The sequence below is a fragment of the Silurus aristotelis genome (assembly GCF_946808225.1).
Source record: "Silurus aristotelis genome assembly, chromosome: 17".
NCBI lineage: Eukaryota > Metazoa > Chordata > Actinopteri > Siluriformes > Siluridae > Silurus > Silurus aristotelis.
The window spans coordinates 18,730,779-18,756,841 of record NC_139590.1 but is presented as its reverse complement, the minus strand read 5'-3'; the positions used below and the strand labels follow the sequence as shown (position 1 = coordinate 18,756,841).

Genomic DNA, 26,063 nt, shown 5'->3' with positions numbered 1-26,063 from the left:
TCCATTTGTGGCGGGTATACAATGTTGCGGGGTGCAGTGATGATGATCAAAAGCGAAGTGTATTTCTGAGTCAGTGCATTGTTGTAGTAGCACTAACAGGGCTATTGTTTCTGTACTCGCATTTTCCTTTGCACAAGAGAACTAAAGCACATTAAAAAGGCAATAAATATAAAAAAAATGAACGCTTAAGTTAATTTAAAGAGGTTACTGGCGACTGCAGTGCAATGAGTTTATTAGAGGGACAGTGCATGTAGGACGTTTTGGAGACAAGGTGAGGGAGGCGAGATTGAGTTGTTTTGGACATGTGCAGAGGAGGGACATGGGGTAAATCGGTAGGAAAACGCTGAGGATGGAGCCACCAGGAAAGAGGAAAAGAGGAAGACCAAGGGGGCGCTTTATGGATGTGGTGAGGGAAGACATGCAGGTAGTTGGGTTGAAAGAGGCAGATTGGAGGACAGAGGGGTATGGAGACAGATGATCCGCTGTGGTGACCAACTAATGGCAGAAGCCGGAAGAAGATCTCAACATATTATTAAGCATTTTATCAAAATCATCTTGTGCCTTAATCCGTTTATCCAAATTGCCATTTACTATAAGTTACACGACTCTTATATAGCTCATATCACTCCTGTAGCTCAGTAAAGTAATAAGAAAGTGTGTAAAACAGCTGAACAACACCCTGAATGCGACTGAGACCGTCCAGCAACACATACTTCCCAGCAAAACAACATCCCTTGCCTACAAGTTTCTTTAAACAGATCATTCCAGAGGTAATTGAACCTGTTTTAAAAATAATAAACTCTTCCATTAGCACTGGTTTTGTACCAAAATCCTTCAATCTGGCAGTTATCCACCCCCTAATTAAGAAACCTGACCTTGACCCATGTCAGCTGTCCAACTACAGACTAATATCAAATCTCCCCTTCATAGCCAAAATTTTGGAAAAGGTTGTAGCACAGCAGTTATGCTCACACCTACTTATGAATAATATTTTTGAAATGTATCAGTCAGGATTTCGGCCTCATCATAGCACAGAGACGGCGCTAGTTAAGGTGGTAAATGACCTGTTATTGGCCTCTGATCAGGGTTTTGTCTCCTTACTTGTTTTGCTCGACCTTAGTGCAGCTTTTGACACCATTGATCACACTATACTACTTGCTAGACTTGAGAACGTTGTTGGAATAAAGGCAACGGCTCTCTCTTGGCTCAGGTCTTATTTGACTGATCGCTATCAGTTTGTTGATGTTAATGGTGAGTTCTCCACACTCTCTGAGGTAAAGTTTGGTGTTCCTCAAGGATCTGTCTTAGGCCCTCTGCTTTTCTCTTTATATATGCTGCCTCTTGGAGAAATTATTCATAAACATGGTATTAGATTCCATTGCTATGCTCATGATACACAGCTATATATTTCAGCAAAGCCAGATGAGAGAGATCAGCTTAACAATGTTGAAAAAATGTGTAAAGGACTTCAGACAGTGGATGCTCGATAACTTTCTTCAGCTAAACTCAGATAAGACGGAAGTACTTTTACTAGGACCACATGCAGCTAGAAGCAAACTTTCCGATTACCTAACATCTCTGGATGGTGTTTCTGTTTCAGCGTGTACGGCTGTCAAAGACCTTGGTGTGATTATTGACTCGAGTCTTTCCTTTGAGGCTCACGTGAATAATATTACCAGGATCGCCTTCTTTCACCTTAGAAATATTGCTAAAATTAGAAATATGATGTCGTTACAGGATGCAAAAAAACTAGTTCATGCTTTTGTTACTTCTAGATTAGACTACTGTAACGCTTTACTGTCTGGGTGTGCGAGTAGGTGCATAAATAAGCTTCAGTTAGTTCAGAATGCAGAGTCCTCACTAGATCTAGGAAATATGACCACATCACCCCTGTATTAATCAGTCTACACTGGCTCCCAATCAAATCTCGCATTGATTATAAAATTCTACTACTGACATATAAAGCACTTAATGGTCTCGCACCACCGTATCTGAGTGAACTTCTGTACCAGTATGATCCTCCACGCCTACTTAGATCAAAAGGTGCTGGCTATCTGTTGGTTCCTCCAATAATAAAGATTACAGCAGGGGGCAGATCTTTCTCTTATAAAGCCCCGCAGTTATGGAACAGCCTTCCTATCAGTGTTCGGGACTCAGACACAGTCTCAGTGTTCAAGTCGAGGTTGAAAACATATTTATTCAGTCAAGCCTTTAATCAGTAGATTTTTTCTCAGGTAAAGGCTCAGATCTGGAGGAAAAATTGATAGAGTGTTTGGTGAACTGGGATATTTGTACGCTGTCGTCCCCTCACATTCACGTGTTCACTCAGGTTTGTTGATGGTGGTGTGGTGGGCCGTCTCTTATCCCAGAGATCCCTCATGTCTGTGTTGCCTTCTGGTTCTCCCTTTTAGTTATGCTGCTATAGCGAGTCTTGCCGGAGTCCAAACTGCACAGTGACTTTAACTCTCATGCAACAATAAGTACACTTAATAATCCATATCCTTCTCTTCCTGTCACCCTCTTCTCTCTCTCTCTCTCTCTCTCTCTCTCTCTCTCTCTCTCGAGTTAAACATGCTCCTAAGGCTCCAGTGACCACTGTTCCTGCGCCTCTCCCCCCCGTGGATCTTCCCACTTCATCCAGGCCTGCCTGGATTGGACTGTAGTTGATGTCAACAGTCTCCTACACTGACTCAGAAATACACTTCGCTTTTGATCATCATCACTGCACCCCGCAACATTGTATACCCGCCACAAATGGACATTTGGTGCAACCCAGATGAGGATGGGTTCCCTCTTGAGTCTGGTTCCTCTCAAGGTTTCTTCCTTATGCCATCTCGGGGAGTTTTTCCTTGCCACAGTCGCCAGTCGCCACCGGCTTGCTCATCAGGGACAAACTTACTCATAAAGAACATATTCATTTTTAATCACCACATTATCTGTGTAAAGCTGCTTTGAGACAATGTTCATTGTTAAAAGCGCTATACAAATAAAAATGAATTGAATTGAATTGAATACTTGCTTGTCCAATTACTTTAAAATATTGAGGGACTATACAAAAAAAATTCCTAAATCACATCTTGATCGTTTCAAAATCGATTGTGGTGGTGTAGAGTGACAACGATGTATGGACTCGACTGTAGGATTGAATCCTGTTCACATTTTCAAAAGTAATAGTTTTATGCTGTGGTGTTGAATATATGGCTTAGAGAAAACCCAGACACCGACAAAAAAAAAAAAAAAAAAAAAAAAAAAACTTTTCAAGATGTGAGCAAGGCAACATTTCAGTTCAATTACCGCTCACTGTCAAACTCAGCATGGTCACATCTTTCTCCTTGTTCTGCCAGAGTGTATGAGTGTGCAGAAATAGGTTCCTGTAACAGGACTGATTCAAAAGAATATTTGAGAAACCATGTCTGCAGGTCTGATTCAGCTCTCAGCTCTCATGGTTTGTATATTCGGTTAGAGTTTCCATTTGTCTCACTCGACTTTGCAAAACACAATAGTTCTGGATAGCTGGTTATGTCTAAAGACTCATATTATAGTTGGTAAGAATACTCTTTTCTGATTGGTAAATATATTAATAAATAATAGTGACTAAACTGACAAGAATTCTCTACCAATAAACACAGTAAACAGTTCTGGTCAGTTTGGTCACTATATTTGTGAATACACTTATTTGACTAATAGCTTTTAGATAATTTTCAATACTTTTATCTCAAGCAGTCCTTACAAATCTCTTAAGTCTTTCCCTCTTTCTGATCACTCATTCAGATTCGGGCATCACAAACATGTACAGCTGTAAATGACAAGCCTTCTATTTTTATATCACACATTTCTAGAAGGTCACACCTTCCAGCAGTCCTTCAAGCCTCACTGATTACATGCACATTCCTTATGGAAAAGTGCCCAACCTCTTGGCAAAGGACCTCAAAGTATCTTTAAGTAAGCCAAGACGCAATGATTAAACAAAAACGTTGCCAAGAAATCATCCCACCACAACATTAAAGCCGTCCTGAGCAAACAGATTCAATCTCATCCAGCTCAGACAAATCGCAATTATCTGGCTTAGTCAGTACAGCAACAGCTAGAGATTCCACATGCATCAACATTTACACACGAATACACGCTTTTAATTCCTTTACCACTCACTTTATTGGAATGTATACCATCAGTTTAGTGTTCTGATGTATATGTATATACGTGTATGTATATATATATACACACACACACACACACACACACACACACACACACATACACACACATATACATACATAAACACAATATTGCCAAGAGTATTGGGTCACCTGGTCATAAGTACGGTATGTGATTTTTGAGCATTGCGTTCCACATTTAGTCCCATTTTGCTCTTATAATTCCTTCCACTCTTCTGTGAAGCTGTTCCACTAGACTTTGGAGTGTGCTTATGGATATTTGTGTTTATCAGCCACAAGGGTGTTACGAAAGGCAGGTACTGATGTAGGTGAGGAGACCTGGGGTGCAGTCAGCGTTCCAATTCATCCCAAAGGTGTTCAGTAGGGATGAGATCAGAGCTCTATTGCAGGCCACTCAAGATCTTCCGCTACAAATCATGTAAACCAGATCTTCAATTTGGCAATAAAATCTACTTTTGGCAATATAGTGTATATATAAGCTAATATAAGTTACATTCAATTTAATGATTGATTTTAGTGCATTAAGTCACAAGCCCCACTTTCATATAAAACACATTCCTAAGTTTATCTGCAGCCATCTGCTTCGCCAAACCCAAGAGTGCAAACAAATTACTCAGGCAGGGGGTCAAGATCAGTATAAAACAGCGGTCACAAACCACTTTTCACTCCTTTGACTCCTACTGAACGTATATGAACAGTAAAGATCTGAAACACAAGCACAATGTGAAGAATTTTTGCATGTTGCTGCACCCCAAAATCCATGTTTGGTGATATCGCAGTCGTGCGACTAACAGGAGGTCGATACGCCAAAGGGTGACCTAAACAAGTGTTCTCAAGTGTTTAAAGACTAAACACCGGTTATAGCATAATCGGCAAGATTTCCTGTGTTCAATGTCAAGTGTGAACACAGCCTTAATCAAACTCTATCCCTGACTTCCAGAACAAACCACCAAAAATCGTAAAAAAAATTTAATTAAAAATAAAAGGTTATTCTTGTTTTGCCAGGAGAATAAAGAGTTTTGTTGAAAACTTAGACCTCAAATAACAAAGGGAATCCATTTATCATGAAAACAATAATGGCCCATTTTTTTTATAGACTGATGGAGTCCAAACCTGCTCTAGGTAGCAAAACTCCCAGCTGCAGAAGTTTCCATTAATACTGAATACCTAATAAATAACAAAACCTAAATCAACAGAAAGACAGCAATGAATCGGGTCAGCGTGTGGACTGATCGCATACTGTCCTGATAATTATAAAAACACTTTCAGTTGTGGAAAAACAAAAGGTTGGAAAAAGAAAAAGGAAAAGTTTCGAGCGCAATGGTTTCTCCGTGGCTTTCAGCCGAGCACAAGTTTCTGCACCTCAGTCCTTCCCCATCACATGCTAGCTGCCTGACGTCACCCTGCTCCAGAGCTCCACAGGGCAAATTAGTTTCTATAAGAGACTTCTGTTCTTCTCATCTGCACAGGATTTTTTTTTTTTGTCTGTCTCATGGGTAACCATTCAGTCTGAAGCACACCTAAGAAGATTTCCTTAACCGAAGCAACATTAACCATTTCAATTCAAAGCAGGGCAAATAGAAACCGATAAAATAGTAGCTCACTGGAAAACATATGCCTTTTACAGACTTCGGCAGTCTTTATACGTTATATATAACATTATGGTGGCCAATAAGTGAAGAGCATTGGAAAGGGTATAGAAGTTTGATTTTTCATTTCTACTATGGAATTAATTTCTATTTTCTCTGAATGAAGTCTATTTTATTGAACCACAACCCTGAACTTTCTTCTGATTAGCCATTACACCGTCTTAGTTGCCATGAGTGTTTTTGTTCTTTTTTAAATTATAGTTGAATTTCAGTTATCAATTTACTTGAAAATGATTTTCTCAGCATTATGGAAGGTACTGAATGAATAAAGACGTCTGACCAGCAGAAACGAGCCGAACATGATCCAGGAGTGGAACATGCTAAAGTTCATGGAACAAAAAGTCACAATATCTACTGCATACACAACAATAAAACCATTATTATGCCTATAATCACTTTAACAATCTGCTGCTGTTGCAAACACGTTACATTGGTAAGTTCGTTAAAATCGCTGCACTTTTTTCAGGGTTTCCATACTTTAATGAACACCAGATTTAAGCACTTTTTTAAGCACCATTTATTTTATAGCAAGTACCCATCAAATTTACACCCCAGCATATAGTGTCATGAAAGACCAGTTACAGTACTAAACATTTCACTTAACATTTACATTAAAAGATTTCTGAGTAATGATGACGTTTGAATGTGTAGGTTTCAGAAATTTAGTCGTGTTCTAAGGATTCGAATTAAATACACTGAGTTCATGCACAAAATCTGATCTGAAAGCATGCACTTCATATTTTGGGCTCTTCTGCTTGACTCTCTATAATTAATGCTTTATTAATACAATGTTCACTCTTATTCTTAATAATAAGGATGTTCATTTAGAAGAGAGCAAGTCTCAGCTTAAATGTCCAACCCCTGCCCACTACAAATTTAAGAAGTACCACAAAAGAAATCACTCATACACTGCAGGCAATGTAATCCCCCAAAATAATCCCCAAACTGTAAGGTGGACATGATCATGTTGGCTATTTCGCTACAAGTTTAGCTCTCTGGATACCATTTTATTGATTTATTTACTGACGAGATTAAAGCGCCATTCTACTCAACAAAATGGACCCATATATTTGTTTTCAAGCACTTTCCAGGCCTTGAATCCATGTGTCTAAAATACAAGTACTTTCAAAAAGTGTAGGAACCCTGTTTAGTGCACATGATGGCCAATAAACTAACAGAAGAACATGGCATTGCTGAGCAGAACAAGAAAAAAAATGTAAAAGTCGTCAGTAAGCTCGGGTTAGATCATATATATGCTAAAACAAATGAAAAACACGATTGACTCACTGTCTGAAGCCCGGCTGGAATTCTCCTGAGCTGATGGTAGGGTTTTATATTCAGTGAAGCTGGGGGTCATGCTGGCCCCTATAGAGGGACTGTTCTCTGACTCTCTGGATGGAGATGGAGTCTCCGTCTGCCTGTTAACCAGTGGCTCGGTCCGTCTGCTTAGCAGTGATGAACTGTCGGCTGTGCTTGGAGACTCAGCCTTCCTCTGAACAGGTTCAGGAATTCGTGCGGCTGAGGAAGGCACATCAGCTCTACGGTAGGCAGCTAAGGGTTCCTGCGCTCTGGAAAGGGTGATCTCTGCCCTCCTGGGAGAGCCCGGCTCTGGGATTCTGTTATGAAGTGAGACCTCCGGCCGCCTCAGACTGTAGCGATTAACGCCAGGGCTGGGCAAGCTGTCCACCTGTTTGGAGGAGATGTCGATGGAGATTTCGGTGCGGCGTGAAAGATCTATGCGCCCCCTGCCGCTCTTGGGAGAGCGCTGACCGCTGGATGAGGATTCCGAGCCATGTCTGGAGGAATTTTCCGAGTTGCGAGATCCCAGTTCATGAAATCGACTCGTTGCTGAAGAGCGAAGGGGATTGACATTTCGGCGTGAAAGCGGCAAAGGATTTGTGGGCGAATCGACCTCCTCGACTTCGAACGACCGTTTAAGAGCTGCAGAAAAGAAAGAAAAAAAAAGTGAGACTTTCATTACATGGCTAAGGAAGAATTCCAAAGATATCGAACATGTTCTGTGTATTTGAGGGTGTAAATTGGAGTTGAGATTATTCATTGGAGTCAAGATATTTCATATATCCTATCATATACTCTGTCTATCTTCACCTGTCTCAGCTGGACTGGGCACAACTATCAGCATCCCCAGTCCCCTCAACCCACCCACCCCTCTGTTTACAAATAAATTATCAAAACAAATCATGACAATTCAGAAACAAACTACCTAGAACAGTCACATATAAAAAAAAAAAAAGCACTTAAAGCCTAAATCATTGCTTTTCTAGAAGTTTACCTATCTAAAATAACATAAGCCATCTCTGCTGAAAAATAAACATTGTACAAACTCTCAACTTGTAATGTTTTAATGTATACACTTATGGTCCATGTGGGTCTCTGCTAGTCATTTCTTGTCTTCTATGGTGGCATGTTATAAATAATAAGACACCATTAAGCATCTAGATTCCAATACATTTCGTCAATGGTTTCTTTGGTTTTGTTGATTTCTGCAAACAGAGTATGAAATTTAAGGGCTACCAGTTCATGGTGTTTGTAGTGGAAACCATTAGAATTTCTGAGATGGTTCCTTGTTTGTTTGTTTCGTTTTTCGGGCGTTTGGGTGCAAGAATACCAAAGCTACAGAATCAGATCACCATAAAGTCCTAATTTCTTTTAATTATTTCTAATTATTATATAAACTGCTGTTTGTCTCAAAACACAATGGAGATGAGCAGTTGATTGACACTAGTTCCAAAAGTATATCAAAATGAAACCTGAAATACCAACAACGCGGCAGTCTATAAAATAGACCTACCCGATTTGACACGCTTCACATGTTTTGAAAACATCGCCGCCATGATGGAAACACGTCAACACGCCAGCGCGAGCGCAGCCCTTTTACGCCGCGGATGTCACTTGCATGACTGATAGGACATATAGTGACGGTGTGATGTTTCAGAACACATGCAAAAGGTCAACTAAAAGATTTAAGTGAATTACAATGGTTCAAATTACACACACTGCCGCGTTTAGCTGAATATGTCCGAAAAGTTATAATGCGCTCTGAATGGATACTCGATTCTGATTGGCTGGAAGTTCTGCGGTCCAACACATGAGTGAATGCAAAAGTAGTTCCGGTATGTTTAAGAACCGTTCTAGATAAATGCGCTGAACGCCATTGAAAATTAAAGCCATCATTATGAGACTACAATAGACTGGACTTCTTCTTCACTTCTTTTTTTTAATGGTCCCAACCCCCCCCCCTTTTATGTTTATTTATTATAAATAAATAAACATAAAAGAGGGGAAATTAAAACCTTTAACACAATACATATTCACAATGTCCATTCTTTACTCGGCTATATAAAAAAACTGACGCGCCAAGTCAAGCACCAAAACCCGCCAATGTACACATATAGCAATTAAAACCGTCCATATGGAAACATAGCAAAAGTTCAGTTTGGTGTATATATAGAAGGTGCAGTGCAGAAGGTGGCAGAGTTGATGCTGATTTTTATTGGGAGTGAAAAGGATGGACAGGATAAGAGATGAGAGACAAGGTGAGAGAGGCGCAATTGAGATGGTTCGGTCATGTGCAGAGACAGGGACATTGGGTATATAAGTAAAAGCATGCTGAGGATTTATGGATTTGGTGAGGGAAGACATGCAGGTTGGTTCACAGCCCCAACGGAGCTACCAGATCCAGAATGCCTTTACCTCTGGACAATTGGGTTCGGCTGAGCACTCTGATCCCATTGCAATGCTTCAGCAGAGATATCAACACCTGAAATGCACTCTTTTACAGCCAATTGACAAAGTACATCGCCTCCTTTTTATAGGAGCAGACCATCCTCACCTGATTACAACTATTGAGTTGAGACTTAAACCAATCCAGTTTACTTTCAGCTAAGGACTATATGACATCAGAACATCTCCTCTCCCGTAACATCCAACAAGACAGCTTTCCAGAGGAATACAAACAACTAAAAGCCGATTACTCACTTTAGCCCCAGAGTTTGACAAAGCCAGTCAGCTTATATGGGTCGGGGGACGTCTACGTCGTGCCAAAGGATAGGAACTCATTAATCTACCAGAGATAACTGATGAGGATGACACAAATAATAAACCCAAAGACTTTTAACCTTGATTCAGAGACAAATATGCCTTGCATATTTGAGGGTGACCGTGTAGGAAAGCATTCCCCTTTAGTTGTATTTCCACCCTCATTTCCTTCCTTACATTTAATTCTTCAAACCAAATTGTAAAACTTCCTTACAATCAATCAATCAATCAATCAATCAATCAATCTATCAATCTATCTATCTATCTATCTATCTATCTATCTATCTATCTATCTATCTATCTATCTATCTATCTGCTTTACTAGTTCCTTTGATGTTGTCTCGGGGGATCAGCTCAACCCTTTCAGGCCAAAATGTATCCGTCCTGGTAGTAAATTCGTGCTTCTATCCTGAAAGATGTAATATCTGTGTGGTCCCAAAATGTTTATATTTGGATACAGCTGTTTGTACAGATGTTTGTGGTACCTTCAATTGTTTGTAAATTATTCCTAAGGAAGATCCAGACTTACTTTTTTTTAAGTTGCTTAGATTCCTCTGGCATTAAGGGCAGAAAAACACTGTGTCTAAATGTAGACCATTTTACAAACACAGGTATGCTTTCATTAACTCCTAATTTTGACATTTAGCCAATCAGACGTTTATAAAACTCATTAGATCAATTTCTGGAATCTAGATCTGAATCTAAATCTGTAGATAAAGTAGATGCCAAAAGAAATGTGTGGTAGCCTGAAATGCATGAAACATGAATTGTGAAAATAGGAGTGAATTTCTGGAGCTTGTTTTTACTGGCCTCAGGTATACTTCACTGACCTTGTTTTGTGTCGAATATTTCCCACTGTATGTGTGGTGTGTATATTTATGTCTGATTGGCTCAAAGATGTGTGGCATATCAGGTACGGGGACAAATGAAAGATGTTTGTATACTATTTCGGTGAACAGATTCAGAAAGTGCACTGAAACTCTATTGAATAAGAACAAATTTAACTTAAAAAGACCTATAAGCACAGCCAACTAGATATTTGTGGCTATGCCATTAGCTAAATACGTTATTGAAAAAGTGACAGCTCAGGGGTTAAGACACTGGATATTCTGTTCAGAAGGTTATGAGTTTAAATCCTGCAAATGTAAAGCTCTTGAGCTAGGCCTTTGACCCTCAGATGGTTAAAAGTAGATTGCTCTTTATAGTAGGTTGCTTTGGATAAGCATTCATTATGCTAAAATTTAGATCTTGACCTACATGGTGCACTGCCTTATTGTTAATACTGTTTCACTTTTTCGTTGTCTCCCTCCAAAAATGAATATGAAGACCGAAACCGATGTAGATCAATGCAGTTTAAATTTAATCAGGATGAGCACATTCTCTTTTAATCACTTGGTGCATTTGTACCTATTATGTTCTAATATGAATATGAGATCTATAAAGTAATTTATTTTGTATTGATGTAAAATAAAAAACTTGCTTTACACAGGTTAATATAACAAATAAATCTGTGCTACTTGGGAGCCACCTCTATTTATCCCAATAACCTGTAATTTGCCATATACCAAATTAGCTTTAAGATGTAACTAAATTACGGGGTCTTATTAGTCTGGGTATATTACTACAGTTACTATATTTTCAAGATATATTATTAGCTTATGACTGCACAGTCCTGGATACAAATTTATACTTGAAACTATTTTTCAGTTTACACAATGAACAAAATTCTAGATAGAACGTATGGTTTCTCCTGAACATGCAAAAACCATATTACAAAGCTAAAACCTAATTCACCTGGGTAGTCAGCTTTACAAGAAAGGAATTTTATGTGTGTATGATTAACTGCAGCAGTTGTGTCTCTCACCACCACTAGAACTGAACTGGTTCTTATAAAGTTGGGAAACATCTGCCTGTGTCCAGTTTCCACATGCTTATTCCACAGCTGGTGTACATGGGGTATTTTGTGAGGTCTTGGTAAAGCTCTTTCATAGGTATCTATTTGCAGGCTTTTCAACAGAGTAGGTGCTCATAATGCTTTACAAAGATATCCAAAGGTTTGGAACTCTAGCTCCTTTTTAGGCTTGTGGATTTGGTTTTGTCTCAGCCTGCATTACTCAGTTTGCCTGTGTTCAAACTGTTTAGTGGTTTTGTTCCTGCCTCTGCTTTAGTGCCCTGTTGCCCATGCTCACTCAGTCCTTAGCCCTGTGTTTTCTGTTTCTGTGACTGTTGTTGTATGTAGCATAAGGGTTCAGGAGTAACGTTGTTTCATTTCACTGTGTACTGCGTTGACTTGACTTGTCATTAGTTTTCAGATGGCTATTAAATTAAAGACTGTAGGGCTGAAGCTATCAATTATTTTAGTAATCGAGTATTTTGCCGATTATTCCATCAATTAATTGAGTAATCGGATAAGAAGAACTTTTTCTTTATTAAAAAGAAATACTAAATATACAAAAGGAAAAAGAAGTCTCTAGTCGTCTTTATTCCTCGCAATTCTGACTTTATTTCTCGCACTTGCAACTTTATTCCTCATAAACATCCATCATGTCTGGTGCATCCACCGGTAACCATGTTGTCGGCCTGAAGTTTGAAACTGTTGGTGTATGAATAAGGCTCCTCTTTTTTATCTGTCTTGTTTTGTCTCCTCCAGAGCTGATTGTTAGACAGAGTTCTCTTCAGGGATCGAAGGCTTAGTTTAATACCATGCAATTCTATTGATTGTAGCCTATTTCATTTTCAATGTGTAATGCTTTCTGGCACTACAGGGGGGTGACGCTGCCCGACTGGCTAAAAAGAAAACGGAGAATTGCTAGAAATAAAGTCACAATTGCAAGAAAATTAATTAGGCAAACATTTTTTTTATGTGGCAGAAACAGGCTTATCTGCTTCAATTTTTTTGCATTAGAATTACTCAAGTAATCGTTTCAGCGCCAAAATACTGTTTAACTATGCTTCAGTTGCGTCCTGCATTTTGGGTCCTTCCAGTCGAGTTCCTTACATGGTCCTTACTGCTGTTTGAGTTTATCTCAGAAACCTTTTCACGGTCTGGACAAATGCAGTATGACAACATATTTGCATCAGCAAAAAATGTTGATTATCGTTTGATAGTTCACCTGTTGCCAGCTATGAAATGTTATAAAGGTAAGTACCTGCAGTAAATTACCAGGTACAAAATCCCAAGAAGTGAAAAGATCAATCCAAAAAAAAAAAAGAGAATTTGTAAACAGTTTTGTAGCTAAAGACTCTAATGATCATTCATTACATACACGATTACATTCAATTCAGTGTTTTGGAAATATTGAGCACACATATTGATGTCATGTCCTTTTTGATCTATAATTGAAAATTCTGAACCTTAAAAACTTAATAACCTTTATGAGCCAGATGATCTGTCAGGTCAACAGTATATAGAAAACCCTTATACAACAGCAGTATGACAGTAGTGACAGCAGTGTGACAATATGACAGTCGGTCCAAGGAGTCAAGACTTCTGAACTTAGTTTTCATAAGATTTGGAAATGAATATTATGCCAATGAGCTACACGTCTTAGTTCAGGAATTTGGTCTCAGTTTCAAATCAAAAATCGTTCATCATTCAGAAAACGTGTAGTTCTATGCCTTTTTATGAATATCCTTTAGAAATGTCAGGAGGTACAAACTTTGAACTTGTATAATATCTTGTTAGCATGTCCACAATTTCCCTGGAAACTGTGTGCTGCTCCAGCTTTAAAAAGTGGTGAACTGGGTCTGCACAGTTACAATGCTCCCTGTGCACACACTCTTTCTGCAGCGAGTGCTCAGCTGTAAGGTAAACACATAGACACACACAGATCTGTCAGTGTTCTGGCTGCTCCATACCGTATCTCACACCATACAAATATGGTATGCCTGTGTGCATGAGTGTGCATGTTTGTCATTTTAAATATGCAAAGCTTATATCCCTGTAACTCTACCCATTTAAACAATGTTAGAACAGATTCATGTTTATTGCAGCTTTTTTTTTTTACCTAAAAAGACAGTGGACAGAATATTTAGTATGAGATATTTATGCCCAGTTCACCCTAGATATGGAATATAGTATGTCCTATGTGGGCCTGACTTTCACAGCTTTAAACATCATATTGATATTGTCTAATAGCATATATCACATGCACTCAGCTACTTTTCTGAAACATATAGGATTTCCTATTTGTGTAATATAATAATATAAACGATCAGTTTAATGCTGTGTTTATATGAGGGAGCAAGAAACAGCCATTCATTCTGTGTAACACTTAACTGCAGTTTGGACAGTTAAGTTTTTTGCCCTCTTCCATATACAGTACATGAGCTTACAGATTCTAGATTGGCTAGAGGCAGTATGCAAGCCCACCCATTCAGCACGGCCAGTTGAACTGTTTTGTATCCTGGTCACAATCAGGTATCGCATCATGAGGGGGAATTGTGTTGTTTTGTGGAAACAGTTAAGTTACCCAAACCCCAGCTCATAACCAGCTTGGATATGCATAGAAAACAGTTTCACATGCTGCAATGTATATGTGACAAATAAAGGCTTCTATTTCTATTCTAGGAATCTGCTTGCTAGTTAGAGAACTAAGAGGTAACTGGTCAAGCTCTTTAATTATAAAACTTAAACTAATAAACTGTCATATTTTGACTGCATTGAGGAACATCACTAATTAATAACATACCACAAGCATGATTAAGCTTTTAATTATATTTAGTAAAATCAAATTAGACCAACAGGCTCTAAATACAAAATGAAAGGGTCTAACTTGAGCAGTTTACGGAAGAATGGAAGGTCTTTATCTCCTTAGTTGCAGTTCAGAATCCGCAAATGCGAATTCTCAAGCGCTCAACTAATACACCAAGGCAGATGCAAATAAAGAGTAGTCATTCTTTGCACTAACGTAAGAGAGACATCTGGCATGGACTTTTAGGGGCCTTGTCTGGCCATGGGCAGGAATTTTAGTCTATGAGTCCAAAAAAAGAAAAAAAAAACTAAGAGCAGCAGCAATAAGCACACCCAACTATAAGTCTCACTTTGCTGAAGGAGCCTGAGCTACACACTATTAGTGTGGAGACAGAAAAGCTGGAAATAGGGCAGGTATCTAAGCTGATATCTTTGTTAAGTCTGACAGACTAAATGATTATCAGCCTTCAGCTGATGGGATTAGCGTGCAGGTTTATCAGCAGAGAAATTTATTTGGTGCTTCGATTAATATAAATAATCATTTGAGATTTAATCTGCAGAATCAGCATTCGACTGTTGCGGATGAAGGTGTTTCTGAGATGAACCAAGATTCGATGTTATTTCTAAGCTGAACACGTTTCTACAGTGGAGAGTACAGTACGGCGCAAAAACACTGTATGCTTAAACAGCATATTTGGCTTTGCAGTGCGGTCAGTCCGGTGTATAGACTCCACAAATAGTCAGGTTTAATCGTGCACTTTAACTGGCCATCAAAAATCAAGGTCACCAGCAGACTAAATAGCTGCATGATGAGGGGTTATGTCATGCATTTACAGTTTAATAGCAATGCCAGGCCCTATCCTTAAATTCCTTTAAAAAAAAAAAAAAAAGCTAATTTAGGACTTTACAGAAGGACAGCTTGTAATTCTGTAAGACAGAATTAGCGTTATTATAAAAAAATAAAATGCTGTATAAATTTAAAATAAATGCAAAAGTTCTCCTTTCACAGAGTTAATAGTCTGGTGCTTTTATGGTGAATCTGTGTTTATAGGGCACTTCTTGGGGTAGTATTTACTATCCAAACACTTGACACTTCCTGTGTAATTTTGCCCACTAAATGTTTTTCCTCTCTCGTGCTCCCCCTCCATGTTTCATCATTAGGTCACGTCTCATTTTGAAAGAGTGAAGTAACAGAAACTTGTACCTTCTGCACTGCCTAGTGCTTTAGGAACAAACCAAGTGATATATAATGCAGCAGGTGAATGCACTGCCCTAAGTGTGTGTGTGTGTGTGTGTGTGTGTGTGTCCGTGTTTATGTACACATTTGTCAACGAAGGTGTGTGTGTGTTTGTGTGTGAAAGAGAGCGAGAGTGTGTGTGTGTGTGTGTGTGTTTATGTAGACATATGTCAGTGCAGGGGTGTGTGTGTGTCAGTCAGGTGAATAGGGTGAATGGGGTGCTGAGAGAAAAGAACTGCAGGGGGATAAAAGAGATGTCAGAGAAAGAATGCTTAGTATTTTTGTGTTATTCCGACACTTATGATTCATGAGTAAAGGTCTACAGAGGGTAGATAATTTCTAATTTTAAAGAATTTTTTTGCTCATTGTCAGGGTGGAGACATAAACTAGACTAGATGTAATTAGTAAGAATACACTCACACTCTTTTTCCTCTCACACAAGAATATAGAACAAAATTCCAATATGATCTATGTCATTAATCCCAGTTGGAAGGGAAACACAAAATAAGAGGCAGACCACTGAAAAAAGGGGCTCCGATTATTAAATGAGGCTGAGATTATTAATCGGTAACTTGGTAGATGAATTTTTACAGTCATTTGGTTAAAAAGATAAACGAAAACATTAATGTACTCATATATGCATATAGACATCAGCACATCTGCATATACACATCAGCACAAATAAACGCTGTTCAAGTAAAAGTTGTGAAAACTGGTCCAGACAGCCAGAAGCTTATGAATTTGATGCAAGAATTCAAACACTAACCTTCAAAGTCTGAAATGATCCCCTCCAAGTGAGCATTAACAGTGGAATCAGACATTTTGGGAGTGAAGATCAATGCTCGGGATTCTGTTTCCAAGCAAGGCAATCTCTCACAGATGCACTCAAGGCTCTGGCCGCCAAACAAATCCCAAATTAGGAGGCACCGGGAGGGAGGGGGGAGCTACGAGATCGCCGCTATCCACAGATCCGAGCCCCCTGCTTTCTTAAAAGACAAACTTCTTCTGCTTTCTCGTGCACTCGGAAGGCAGCAGTGCGCAGTGACAACCCCCACCCTCGACTCGCTCTCTTTCTCTTGCTTTCACTCTCTCCCCCTTTCCCTTGCTCCTCCCTACTGCTGTGTAGTTTTCACTCTGAAACAGGGTTCTTCCATAGAGCTCAGTTTGTATTCAGCATGTCCACCTTACACGTACGAATGCGAATGTAAACACATACCGGCATGTACACATGCTCAGGGGATTCATACAGTTGTGGGGTTGAGAATTTCAGTTCACAGACCTCTATAAATCTCCAGCTCCGGATCTACAAGGTCTGTGTCTGCCTTCACCTCCACATGAATCCCAGACTTATAATGCATAATGCAAACCACCGTTTCTGGTTGAGGTCACTGCTGATTCAGATCATCGGGGGAATGGAGGAGTATTCCTGTAGTTTATTTTTGCCTTATGTGGCATTTTTACTCATTCGCTCCTCAACTAAGCATCCAAAACGCACAACTCCACCACTTTTTCCTTCGGGATGCAAAAACTTACCATTAAAGACTAAAATAAGCATCACATCCTCTTAGTGCTGGTTTTGGAAAATGTACTCATTGCACCAACAATGCTACCTAAAAGCTCAAATCCGATTGTTTAAAAGGTGTCAACTGATCTACATCTATTATGGCTGTAATTCCACAGCTTATAGAATTTTTTTTATAGAAAAGCTGTGAGGTATTTGGCCTATCATTAGGAGTTCAATTTGAGGGATCAGAATTAAACAGTGGATGGGATTTGATACATTCTCTCCCTCATCAGATCAACAATAGCAATTACAAGAGTTGGATATGCTGCCCTGTGTTGTAGCATATGCAGCATGCCACATGGTACCATACGATAAAGATGCGTTCAGATGACCCCATGGTTCAGGTAACTTGAAAATATTGTAGGCATGGCCTAGCTTACCCAGGATTCTTAAAGAATGGCGATCAATATAGGGTAGTATATAATAACTGAACAAATTACAGTACACAATTTAGTAATACAGAGCTATAAAGTACAAACAGTACTGTAATGTATAAACTACACTGTGTAAATGTATTTGGCAGCAGGCACGTGGACGAGCGACGTTTCGTGAGTGGAGGGCAAAATGGAGCCAGACAAAACGAGCGGTAAGAAGTGCACCTGTAGCTGTTGAGAAAAGGAGAGAGACAAAAGCTAATATTGTGCTTTGAAACACAAAAAACACTGGAAAACATACACGCTCTAACACCATGCATCCTAGCAGCATCCCAACGTATCATACTGCTTGCCTGCCGTGCAAAAAGTCCAATTTTGTCTTATCGCTATCGTCTTCGTGAGACCGAAAAAACTTTAGTCGAACATTTGTAACTCAGGGAACTAGCTTCATATCCTTTTGTCACGTAATAATGAGGAGAGTGGCTGTAAGTGAAGATAGATTTAATAGCATGAACGTATAAAATATTAAACAAAGAATCAAAGAGACTATAACCCTGCATTATGGCAACGAATGTGAACAATAACAAGCATGGAAGATAAACTTGAGACAAAGTATCCTGTGAAAGAGTTAAACATCATTATAAGTGCAAATTATAAGACCATGTGATTCAGGTGTCAGTGATCAGTGACATGTGACTAGGTCATGTGACTTACAAAGAATGATCGGAGATATAGCCATGTATTCCACCCTCCTCTTTTCTATCAGGTCAAAGTTTATGAAACACTGGTGAACTTTGGAGTTTGCACTAACTTATTCAAAGTGCTGATTTCATTACTGATTATACTATCGTGTAGAGTCTTGGATAACCTTCTACAACACTTCTGTCACTTCTGAACATCTTAGAGTTTGTTCCAAAGGGCCTTAGTTTCATGTGAGAGAACATACAGAAATTACATTTCTTCCTTTGAGCTTTTTTCATACTTGAAATTACTACTTGTTACATTAATGTTTACTGGTCATTATGGTGTATTTACTATAAGGAAAAGTTACTCTGTCTATTTGTACTCTTTACACACAGTTTTTAGACATTTCACCCACAGCCTTAACTACACTAACAATCTTGCCAATATTCATCATTTATGTTGTGATTTACTTGTGTCATGCTTTCTCCTGATTTCCTTTACCAAATCCATTTTCAGAACTATCTTCATCTTACGCCTTCTTTCATACGGATTCCATAGACACTTTGGCAAAATTCCAACATTGAGCTATTTCCTTTCCATCACCACTTCAAGGATATCTAGCGAATTCTTACACAGGTGCAGTTGAAGATTACACCATTGCCAAGAGAACTATCTCTCTGACACTGACCTGTAGGGGCAGGAATAACACTGCTTTAAATAGCGTGAACTGACAAATGGTGTCAAGATGGTGTCAAATGAAAGGAAATGTTGTAAATCAATGAACAGGAAATAAAAATCATTGAGTATTACTGTACGATGTGTTCGTGCATTCGTGAATAAGAATCTTATTTCGTGTTTTTATTTATAGCAATGTTACAAGGTTTTATGAAATCTATTACTGCTCCATTGGAATATATTGAATATAATTCATTTATATTATTTTGCAAACATCCGAATACGTATGATAATAATGTTAGTGTTTATTAATCACATTTAGAATTTTAGTATTTGACTGGATTCAATGGACATTAGGTGGGTCAGCAAATTGAAAGAAACCCTAATGGTGCTGAGGTAATGCATGTCAAATAAAGAAGATAAAAAATTAAATTTTGACTGCATCAATGAGCCTTAATAATTTGCCACCCAGACCTTAGTATCTCCATAGACTTTCCATAAAACTCAAATAATGTGCAAGGAAAATACGCCACACAGAATCACCTATAGCTACCAGTCACTGATTTCTGTTTTTTTTCTGTTTTTCTCTATCTATTCTAAGGACTGCTAATCATTTTCTCAAAGTTTTGGAGTAAAAAATGGAGAGTACTGGCAGTAGGAATACAAGCACTATGCAAGCAGTGCTTTCTCCAGGTTATAACATTTTTTTTTGTATCACTCTTACTCTGCACCTCCCCAGATAACATATACCAAAACACCTAGCACTTGGCATTAAATGCCCAACTGCAGTTGAAAGAAAGTCCTTACTGGCTGTTGTCCTTATCTTTGAAAAGATATCACACATGTGCAATGTGGATGAAAGCACTGGTGTGAGGTCAGACATATCTCTGCTTTTAGTTCATATAAATAGCTTAGGGCTTCTACTAGTTTCTGTTGGAAAGTAATGCAACTCACACAATCTTGTTTTGGAGAGGGGGGTTGTCTTACTGCATTCACTGGCCAAAGATGCTTCTACAGACCTACACCGCAGAAACAGTCGCACTCAATTATCTAGGAGTGTTTCAGACATGTTGGCATCAATTTAATTGGTTTGCTACTAGCAGGGTATAAGCTCTTTAATATACTGGTCAAAATGTGTTGTAAATGACTGTTATAGCTGGAAGTAAGTGCTTTTTATTGCAGTATCTGCTAAGGCGTAAAATGTTCCTTTTCAGGAAGCATCACTCGTGTGTTCCATGTCACATCGTGAAATCTAATCCAGGTTTATCACATTCAAATCAACCATTTCCTAGTCTGTCTGTTTAGGCCACATGCCTCCAGAATAATGGGAACTGAGTGTGTGAAAAAAGGCACGCAAGGTTGCCAGCCAAGAAAGTATTTAAGTGAGAACAGATTCTCAGTTTCGGTCAGGTCTGACACACACATACATCTAGGGACACAAACACATTCTATTCCCATCTAGTCAAGCTCATGAATTACTTCCTATGTGCTCTCTGGATGTTTTTTCACTCTTGGTTTAGTTTTACCTTTTAAACAGGACCATATTAGCACAACAGTACAATATTTCAGACTGACACACACACAAAGAAAGGGTAAGATTCTTCATCTGTTCCTTTCCTTTTTCTCTCGCCTGCCTTTTCAAGTTAATGTCCTACTGTGAACTGACAGTGAACCAGCAGAATAGCAACTTTATGAACTTGTTTTCGGGGAAATGGTTGTCTTTGTCACTGCACAACCAATTCCAAGTCAAGACAAATAACAGGAATGATAGATTTCTTCAGCAGGGTGGGTGGTGGTGGTGGTTAAGGAAGCCACATATATGCAGAATATCAGTTGGAAAATTTGTAGAACCTGTAGAAATGTAGAAATAGGGAGCTGGGTTGGGGGCAATGGTGTATGCAAAATCATACATTACAATAGAAATAGCAAAGCTTTGGGAATAAGCCATTACCTGATGATGGAACACTAATTATATATTTTTTGTAAGTGAACAAACTAATAATCGATTTCATGAAACATGAATAGTATATTGGCTTTCAGACATATGCCATATGGTTTTATACAACATTATAACCATTTTATCTCTTTAAATCTGCTTTTAGACAAATAAAAATTAATTGATTTGAATATGTTTTCATACATTGTCGGTATTATGCCATATTGCATTACACATGTCCAAACGTTGGTGCATATCTGTATACATAACCCAAACAAAAGCATCATTCTCCACTGTTTACATACATTGAAAAGCCAAAGTAGGTTAGGAAAGGATCCATTCATGATCCAATACCTACAAGTTCATTGGTCATGCATGGTGGAAGTGGGATTGAACTTGCATAGCTGTAAATTATATTGGTAACAGCAGAATGAGTTCAAATGACTGCAATGAAATGCATCCAATGTAAATCATGAAGCATGGCAACGATGGCCAAACGCAATGCTAACACGACAAGGGACTTCTTCAAGTGAAAGGTTTTAGACTGGACAAGTCAGTTCACAGACCATGTCCTAATTGAGGATGGATTTCACCTCCTGAAGAGGAAACTGAAGGAACAAATAGGGACCTATAAAGTAAATAACACCCAAAAGAAGCTGTGGTACAAGCCTGAAAATGTATCACAAAAGAAGAATTCTACAGATGTGAATGGGTCAGTGGCATGGTGCAGAGTTGTGAAGAGTTTGGGGAACCAACCCCAGCCATTAGGGAGGCACAAGCCAGTGCTCTCTTAGCGGCGGTCCTAAGCCTGGATAAAAGGGGAGGGTTGCGTTAGGAAGGGCATCCAGCGTAAAAACATGTGCCAAATCGAACATGCGGATCATGAATACAGATGATCCGCTGTGGCGACCCCTAATGGGAGAAGCCGAAAGAAAGAAAGTTTATTAGGTTATTAACTTTCATTTATTTTGACTATCCATTCCATACTGTCAGGTTCTCTGCCACCAAAATTGTGACACTCTAAATAGTTTAACATGGCTTAATATCAAGAAATAAAAGCAGAATGAGCAGAATATTCAATGACTGTTTGAAACATTTCATTCATACGTACAGCTTCCAGTCTTCTCCCTGCTGCACATCCTCTGCATTAGTGTCAGAGTGAAACACTCGACTCGCAAAGAATTAAAGCATCTTATTTGAAATCTTCACTCTACTCTCTCACTCTGTTTACAAGATTATTTTTTTCTCTAAATAAAATTAACTGAAATTTCACCAATTGGGACAGAAGAAAACCTTCTGCTGCAGGTCTACTGTTTGGAGGGCAACATTGCCACCTTGTGCAGCGCTCAAGCAAACAACATGCAGCAAGCTCCCAAAAAAGCATGACGCTGAATTAGTGGGTGTGCATAACCCGTCTGCAGGCCACATAACCACATGAAGATGAAAAGACATTTATCATCAATACTTCAAATAAACAGAAAGAGAGGGAGAAAACAGATGGAGAAGTATTCCAATAAGACACAAAATGTTTTTGAAATTATACGTGTGTGTATATATATATATATATATATATATATATATATATATATATATATATATATATATATATATATATATATATATATATATATATACACACAGATTAAACAGCCCTATTTAAATCCATGTGTAAATATAACTAAGAGGCACAGTTTGGTTGGAAATAAGGTTTTCTTTTCCTGTCCATGCCCAATTGCTATTTTCCAGGTTAGAAATGAACACGCAAGCTCCAGACGCAACAGAAATGTGTGTAATCTGCTAGAAGATTGTGAGTTTAAATCCAGATAATGACACAGCCGTCCAGCAAAGCTAATCAATTGTGAACGTCTCTGAGTCCACGTATGCAGAAAAGTGCTGTCTGAGTGTGAATCGTTGCCCTGTGTCACAGCATGAGCAGCAGAGCAAAAAATGTGATACAAAAAGAAAAAGCATTTTTTTCAGAGAAGGTCCATGTTAACCCTACTTGTCTCTTGTTCAAAGCTGTTGTATGATGGAGAGATGTGGCTACATGGCCAAAACTGGACAAAAGTATAGCATTATATGATATATATATATATATAATACAGTATAGCGTTTTGCATGATCTGGAAGTGGAACATATGAAACCTGCTGGTGCAGTGAGATCATAAAACCCATGCAAAATTGCACCTGCTTAGTGCTGATGTATAGCCCAAACTTTACTGTCCTGACTTTTGATTGAAGTTCTCTCTCATTACTTACAAACTGGATATCAACTCGAACTGAATATACATTGGCTAGTTTTCTCCACTGCTACTAAATACAACTAACTGAAATCATAAACTAGTCAGGACAAACCACTCAGTTGTGGTCAAAATCACAAAAGACTACACACACACACACACACACACACGCACACACACACACACACACACACACACACACACACACACACACACACACCTTACCTGCTGCCCTCTGCCTGGCACTGCCAAGCACCGAGTAGCAGAACTTCAAGACAAAATGTTTTTCCACCAACACAATCTACTTCACATACACTCAAACTCATGTGCTTTATACAGTATATGAACAATTCATGTGCATTATGTAAACGTGCAATACAGATTCTGTTCTATTGATTATTCATTACACTGCATATACCTTTAAATATTTCTATGTGCTCCTTTCCACTTATACATATCTATATATGTATATAATATCTGTTCATTTTGCATATACCTTCTTTATATAGCTTTTTTATTCTTGGATTTACATTCTGTTCCTAGATGCTAATTCATTGTATTTAGGCACACGATGACACACTCTGATTTCTGATTTCTACTCCTTAAATGCTGACATAACATTCTTGAAAGAATAAAGAATAAAATGCTAGTGCATCAAAGAAGTGCATTCACTAATAATAAATTGATAACTCATTCATTCTAACCACACTTGTGCCAACTGTCAAGATAGAAACAGATGTATTTGTCATACAGTACCAACACGTGTGCTTTTGCTCGACGATCTTGAGGAGTAGAGCTATAAGAGTCGAGTAGTTTAGTTAGTAATTAAACAGAAAACAAACACAGTAAATAAGTGTGGAGTGCAGATTTTTGGGCACACTGCAAAGTGGATCCACATGTGACTGGGAAATGCACTTGCCCTTAGTACCAAGTGCGGACAATGTTGCCTACTATGCCAATATGTACTTTTATCAATATTATTACTGTCTTTTTTTTTAATTATTCAAACTTTAAACTCTTTAAAGGGTCCATAAACTATATTAGCCTGTTTTTTGATTCTGGATCTCAATCTGGAGCCCACACGGACATTTTGTTTTGAAGAAGCAAAGCGAGAGAGATTAGTGTATAACCAAACAGTGCTTATAAGGGTTCTAAGATCAGGCAGAGAGAAGCTACTGTACTTTGCTTAAATGTTTAACAGTTGGTTCTCTCTTAAAGCGTCCTAACTCCTCATTCACAGAGACTACAATCACTGGAGGCGTTGTTGCACTGACACATACAGTCTGAAAGCATTTCAGCACATGCACACAGGCGTACACACACACACACACGCACAAGCACACACACACACACACACACACACACACACACACACACACACACACACACACTTTATGGGTTGCTATTACAGCATGGCTGCTTTCCTGTGGAAAAAATCTATGGAAAAAAACAGCAGATCCACTGAGCCCAGCACAAACCCGCAAGAGCAAAGCCACCAGGGACAAAAGTAGTATAGCGCAAGCCACTTTTCTAAACTTTTTTACCAGTTTTAACTACACAAAATGTGTGGTGTCAGCATATGAAAATCTTTCCAATTAACACTATGGCTTACGGTCCAGTGCATACTGTAATAAAACTGAAAGCACCAAAGTGTATGAAGTGCAGTACTGCCCTGTGGCTCAGCAGAGGAAGTGCTGACAGTTGCTCAGGTCTTACCTGCGATTTTGTCTCCCTCCATAGTAAGACACACTCCCTCCACGGCCTCATATATCCACTGCTTTTCTTCTCCAGTCTTTCCTGGGCTTTCCTTCTCTTTCCCACAATAGCACTGCTGCCTCACTCACTCATGATCTCCCTCCCTCCCTCCCTCCCTCCCTCCCTCTCTCTCTCTCTCTCTCTCTCTCTCTCTCTCTCTCTCTATCTCTGTCTCATTTTTTCTCTCAATGTCTCTCTCTTTCCTTTTCCTCAGTTTTAATTTATTCCTTGTGCTGTGACAATGAGTGTATACAGGATTACAGCATACCCATGTGCTCATCATATGGAGCTTTCATTGCTTTTTTTTTTCTCCATCTTTCAGTTCGCTTAGTTATATTCTCCCTCTACCGCCCTCTCCCTCTTTCACTTTACTGTGACACTGAAGCAGCATTGTATCCGAGATGGAAAGTCGAGGTCATGTGATTCGAGCTCCTCTTCTGAAAATATCTCTCTCTCTTCTCAGTGGCATGAGGAATCCTGGTGCCATTTGATTTTCACCGCACCACACTCCTTGTAATGTTGCGCGCTCGTTCTGTGTGTGTACGTGGATGATCATAAATGTATATCTGAATACTCCCTCTGGGCTGGATGGAAATGTTGTTATACAAACTGTGTTTATTGAACATGACATTTTGGTGCATTGCTCAAGCAATATAAAGAAAAGAGTTTTGTAGCTGATTGGATTGTGGAGGCTGTTTTCTTTGTTCGAACACTAAGGGACTTTGACTTGTTCAACCATGACTTGGGGAGGGTCAAAGGCTATTTGACAAGCACACAAATGGGAGAGAAGCCCAAACACACCCAAGTGTAAAAACACACTTGTGTGAGCATGGGAGCAAATGCCACACCCTCTATGTCGCAATACAACTTCTATCCTCTACATAGCCAAGAGATCCTGCCACAGATCTGACCGTTTAATGTAGTGTCAGGAAAATATACTCTGGAAATTATACTCTAAGCTCAAGTCATATACTTTATAATCATTGTAAAGAAATAAATATGTAAATTAATCCTTTTGAAGA

The 26,063-nt window shown here is 38.9% G+C and overlaps 1 protein-coding gene across 5 annotated transcripts in view; it reads right to left on the bottom strand.

The window, feature by feature from the left end:
- The window catches only part of septin9a (septin 9a), an 85,653-nt gene that overhangs the window by 47,397 nt on the left and 12,193 nt on the right, over positions 1-26,063 (bottom strand). For 2 of the 5 annotated variants that reach the window (XM_083565854.1, XM_083565855.1), the window contains exon 3: positions 7,112-7,765. In XM_083565854.1, coding sequence (XP_083421980.1) covers positions 7,112-7,765 — 654 coding nt within the window. Of the gene's footprint in view, positions 1-7,111; positions 7,766-8,636; positions 8,877-16,579; positions 16,877-25,002; positions 25,134-26,063 lie in introns of those variants that run through there. The other 3 variants (XM_083565858.1, XM_083565856.1, XM_083565857.1) reach the window with 3 other exon arrangements.